Consider the following 6,000-nt stretch of genomic DNA (forward strand, 5'->3'; position numbering starts at 1 on the left):
TACCCATAATAGAAACTAATCCAAAACCTGTCTGCTCAAGCTTATTGAATTTGTTCTTAATACCATTACTTGCTATACACACATATTGTCCACTGTCCTGGTATCTTAACAACACTGGGACATCAGGTAATGTCAGAGTTTTATTTCCACCAAATTCTCGTATTAAATCTCCATATTTTGACTTGTGCTGCCATTTGTGATAAATATAACTGTCTGGGTTACCACTAGGATTACATGTTACTGTTCTAATAGCATCATTTTGTGTATATGTAGAACTGGTAACTGTGATGTCGGGAGCATCTGTCGTAATAAAAAAAAACTGTATGATAATAACTATGACAATAATTTGATCCAGTAAGTACATGTAGCATAATTGTTAGAAGGGTTGATTTTATTCTACTTTTCTTTGACCCTGAAAAAACCTTCAACAACATGGCCATATTTTTTGTTTGCATGTAAATAGGAATATTTCGTAAACATTATAAAGATGCATAAAAACTTCGCCAAAGAGCTTTTTAAAATGCTTCGCTGAGTACAGCCTGATATGACTGCAGAGGTTGAACCATGAATAGTTGGTGCAAGTTTTGACACGATATTCAAGCTTGATACTGTCTGAATTTAGATTGTGATCAAATTTTTGACATAGTATAGGTTTCTGACACACAAAAAAATGTGGTGAAAGATCTTAACCAGGTGCTCTGCACGACGCAGCTTCATACGACCCCAGAAGTCCAACCCTGAACAGTTATGGCAAGTAATGGACACAACATTCGAGCTTGATACAGCTCTGATTAAAATTGTGATTAAATAGTGGACACAACATAGGTTTCTGACACAGAATGAATGTGGTCTAAGAACTTAAACTTAAAAACCTTTAAATTGGACATTTACCTATTATGGTCCAATATCCAAAATCAAATACATGGTTAGATTCTGCATATCAAAGAACCTCAGGAAATCACTTTTTGGAGAAATCTAATGAAGTTCAATTTTGAATCCTTAGACCTCAATGCTGACCAATTTGATAACTGGGCCCAAATATCAAAAATCTAAATAAATATGGTTAGATTCAGCATATCAAAGAATCCCATATATTCAATTTTTGTTGAAATCAAACAGTTTAATTCTTTACCTCGATTTGGACTAACTCGAAAAGAGGCACGAAAGATACCAAAGGGACAGTCAAACTCATAAATCTAAAACAAACTGACAATGCCATGGCTAAAAATGAAAAAGACAAACAGAAAAACAATAGTACACACGACACAACATAGAAAACTAAAGAATAAACAACACGAACCCCACCAAAAACTAGGGGTGATCTCAGGTGCTCCGGAAGGGTAAGCAGATCCTGCTCCACATGTGGCACCCGTCGTGTTGCTTGTGTGATTACAAATCCGGTAAATAGTCTAATTCGGTAGGTCATATTCATGAAAGGGAAGGTGATTGTAGTTACGACGTAAGGAACATATCCAATATCATTTGTGAAACGGTTATTCCATAACGGTCAACCAACTCGTGTTGGAGTCCGTAAAATTTACGAAGGGATGATTTCAACTTCACCATTTGGAACTCTTGGTTTAATAGCTTCCTTGTGAGCAGCAAACCTCTATCAAGAAAATCATGATAGGAAATGCAAGCACGGGAATATCGTATCAATTGGGAGATATATACCCCGTATGCAGGTGCTGCTGGAATGTTGCTACTTAGAAATGGAAAGTTCACAATTGGAAAGCTGAAATCATCTCTTTTGTCGTAAAGTTTTGTTTTCAACCAACCCTCATTGTCAATTTCTAGATGTAAGTCAAGATATGAAGCCGACTTAACTGTATAGATCTGTAGTATCCTTTATCTCTAGTTCGATTGGATAGATGCGTTCCACATAGTCACCAAATTTTGAATTGTTTAGTGAAAGAACATCATCTATATAGCGGAAAGTAGAGTTAAAGGATATTGCTAACTTCTAGTCTTTCTTCCTAAGAAGTTCCTGCATGAAGTCAGTGAAAACTGCGCTCATAATAAAAAATCTAAGTACCTGTTAAGACTAGCATATCGAAGAACCTCAAGAATTCAATTTTTGTGAAAATCAAACTAAATTTAATTTTGGACCCTTTGGAACTTAATGTAGACCGATTTGAAAACAGGACAAAATATTAAGATTCAAAATACACAGTTATATTTAGCATATAAAGGAACCCCAATAATTTAATTTTGATGAAATCAAACAAAGTTAAATTTTGGACCCTTTTTGCCCCCTAATTCCTAAACTGGTGGGACTAAAGCTCCCAAAATCAATCCCAACCTTCCTTTGGTGGTTATCAACCTTGTGTTAAAATTTCATAGATTTCTATAAATTTATACTAAAGTTATTGTGCGAAAACCAAGAAAAATGCTTATTTGGCAAAAGAGCCCCTAATTACTCAACTGTTCAGACCAAAACTCCAAAAATCAATCCTAACCTTTCATTGTGGTCATTAACCTTGTGTTTAAATTTTATCGATTTCTATTTACTTATACTTAAGTTATTGTGCGAAAAATCAAGAAAAATACTTAGATGGGCCCTTTTTTGGCCCCTTATTCCTAAACTATTGGGACCACAACCCCCAAAATCAATCCCAACCTTCCTAATTAGTGGTATTGAACCTTCTGTTAATTAAAAAGATCCATTCACTAAATCTAAAGTTATTGTCCAGAAACTTAATGCGTCTTTGGACGTACAAAAACGCAGACAAAGCAGACGAGGACAACATCATACGACGCAAAAATAAACAGCTGCGCCATGAGCGCATGATACGCCCGACGTCTTATGTGGAAGTCTTATGCAATAATCATAAATAGTTTATGAGAAAGTTTTAAGCAATAGCCATATATTGTTTTAGAGACACGGCGGGACATGTGAAACCCCCCACCCTGTTTTTTTTTACAAAAACTAAATATTACCAAAATAAAATTTTGAATCAAAACCAAAAAGTATACAGATCTTTAGATTAATATATCAAAGAAGTGTGTAAAGTTTTAAGCAATAATCATAACTTATTTTTGAGATACGGCGCGACATGTAAAAAACCCTCCCCTGTTTTACAACATACTCAATAACTCAAAAATAAAATTTTGAATAATCATCAAAAAGTATACAGATCTTTAGATTAATATAACAAAGAAGTGAGTAAAGTTTTAAGCAATAATCATAAATCGTTTTTGAGATACGGCACAACATGTAAAAAAAACCCTCTCCCTTTTTTACAAAATACTAATAACTCAAAAATGAAATTTTGAATCATCACCAAAAAGTATACAGATATTGAGAGTAATATAACAAAGACATGTGTAAAGTTTTAAGCAATAATCATAAATAGTTTTTGAGATATGGCGCGACATCAAGGCCGTAAATACCATTGAGGCAAGTGAGGCAATTGCCTCACTAAAATTTCGACAATGATTTTTTTTTGTGTGTGTATTTATTTTTTTATGGTAATTTTAAATATGAAATATAGTCATTTGTTGTTCTGTCTCAACCTTAATTTCTACAACTTGTCATCATTCCTTTTAAATTATTCTTCCCGATAACTCAGCATCACAATTGGTGATGTTTGAACTTTCTCGATTACATTAACCTAGAAACAGTAAACATCATGGATCTCTGGTTAAAACAGGCTCTTGCAGAAAAAGGAAAAGCGATAAGAATTCTAGTAAACTAACTGATGGTATTTTGTGATCACAACAGGGGTGAACAGTTTGAGTATTGAATATAACTTCATTTGAACTAATCAAAAAACTACAAATAGACGGGGAAAATCAAGTACTGGGGTATCGCATTGGTGTAGTCCTATCTGTGTATTCATTTCTCCGCTCTCTTTACAGATAAACAAAATATAAATAATATGAAACCTGCATGTATGAGATTTATCCATATGTTTCTTTAACCTGAAAGATTGAAAGAACATCCCGTGTTCCAATTTGACCGTTTATTTAGGGACCGTCTTTTCTAATTCGGGACTACTGAATTTTGTGTATTTACATTCGGAATTTCGTGATTGAACCCCAAACCCAACCCCCTAATTTATTGATTATGGATCTAAAATATCTTACCACTGACTATTTCAATAAATAATTTGAAATCACGGACCTACATGATTGATTGATTGCGGCAAAAAATCCAGTCCAATATTAATTCCCTTGTACCCATATGATATCATTACGCTAGATAGAATCATATGCTTCTTTTTGTTATTTCATAGTGTTGTAACAGCGTTGACCGTGTCACGGCACAATTTTTTTAAATGAAGCGCAGAAATACAAAGTGTGCTTCTGTCAACGCTTTTCCTTTACATGGCCCCAATGAATTTATTAAAAGAAGTATTCAGTTCTTAAATGAATTTAAATAAAATTTGGTTAGTAAATTTCTTTAAATATGAACAATTTATATAAAAAGTGTCAAAATTTAAAAACATTGTCAAGCTCTCTGGATATGCCTAGAATGCAGGATTAATTTGCACCATTCATTCCATACTCTGCCAAAAAAAATTCAACTCGCTTCGCTCGGCTCAGTACTTTTGCCTCACTAAAATAATAGGCCTAGTTACGGCCTTGGACATGTAAAAAAAACCTCCCCCTTTTTTACAAAATACTCAATAACTCAACTAGAGGCTCTCAAGAGCCTGTGTCGCTCACCTGTTAATGTGTTTACAGATATTGGCCATCTTCGTTGGTAGGCGGGGTCATTAGACACTTTTTAAAAAAGAAGATACCCTAGTATTATGATTGTGGCCAAGTTTAGTTAAATTTGGCCAAGTAGTTTTAGAAATGATTTTTATACAAGTTACAAAAATGACGAAAAGTTGTTCAATATTGACTATAAAGGGCAATAACTCCTTAAGGGGTCCTGCTGATTTATTTGTAGATCTTACTTTGCTGAACATTATTGCTATTTACAGTTTATCTCTATCTATAATAGTATTCAAGATAATAACCAAAAACTGCAAAATTTCCTTAAAATCACCAATTTTAGGGCAGCAACCCGACAACAGGTTGTCCGATTCAATTGAAAATTTGTGAGTGGATATATCTTATTCTGATGGACATTAAAATCTTGAAGGATTTGCCCTAAATGTCTTAGTTTCAAAGATATAAAGCAAAAACTGCATTTTACCACTATGTTCTAATTTTAGCCATGTCGGCCATTTTGTTTGGTAGGCTGGGTCATCGGACACATTTTATAAACTGTAAACCACAATGATAATTGTGGCCAAGTTTGGTTAAATTTGGCAAAGCAGTTTCTGAGAAGAAGATTTTTAGAAAAGTAACAAAAAATGACGAAAAGTTGTTAAAAATTTACTATAAAGGGCAATAACTCCTTAAGGGGTCGACTGACCATTTTGGTCATGTTGACTTATTTGTAGGTCTTACTTTGCTGAACAGTATTGCTGTTTACAGTTTATCTCTATCTATAATAGTATTCAAGATAATAACCAAAAACTGCAAAATTTCCTTAAAATAACCATTTCACAGGCAGCAACCCAATAACAGGTTGTCCGATTCGTGTGAAAATGTCAGGGCAGATAGATCTTGACCTGATCAACAATTTTACCCCTTGTCAGATTTGCTCTAAATGCTTTGGTTTTTGAGTTATAAGCCAAAAACTGCATTTTACCCCATGTTCTATTTTTAGCCATGGCGGCCATCTTGGTAGGTTTGACGGATCACGCCACACATTTTTTAAACTAGATACCCCAAGAATAATTGTGGCCAAGTTTGGTAGAATTTGGCCAAGTAGTTTCAGAGGAGAAGATTTTAGTAAAAGTTTACAGACGACGGACGACGGACGACGGACGACGGACGCAGGACGACAGACGACGGACGACAAGTGATGAGAAAAGCTCACTTGACCTTTCAGGTCAGGTGAGCTAAAAATGAAATTTTGAATCATCACCAAAAAGTATACAGATATTGAGATTAATATAACTAAGAAGTGTTTAAAGTTTTAAGTCATAATCAAGAATC

General features: G+C 34.3%; 1 protein-coding gene across 1 annotated transcript in view; it reads right to left on the bottom strand.

The window, feature by feature from the left end:
* LOC143079320 (uncharacterized) overlaps positions 1-245 on the bottom strand; it is a 172,979-nt gene extending 172,734 nt beyond the window's left edge. Inside the window, exon 1 of the mRNA XM_076254580.1 lies at positions 4-245. Coding sequence (XP_076110695.1) covers positions 4-7 — 4 coding nt within the window. The 5' untranslated portion in view covers positions 8-245. The remainder of the gene's footprint in view (positions 1-3) is intronic.
* Between the last annotated feature and the right edge of the window lie 5,755 nt (positions 246-6,000).

The sequence above is a fragment of the Mytilus galloprovincialis genome, chromosome 6 (genome assembly GCF_965363235.1).
Source record: "Mytilus galloprovincialis chromosome 6, xbMytGall1.hap1.1, whole genome shotgun sequence".
In the NCBI taxonomy this organism is placed as follows: Eukaryota; Metazoa; Mollusca; class Bivalvia; order Mytilida; family Mytilidae; genus Mytilus; species Mytilus galloprovincialis.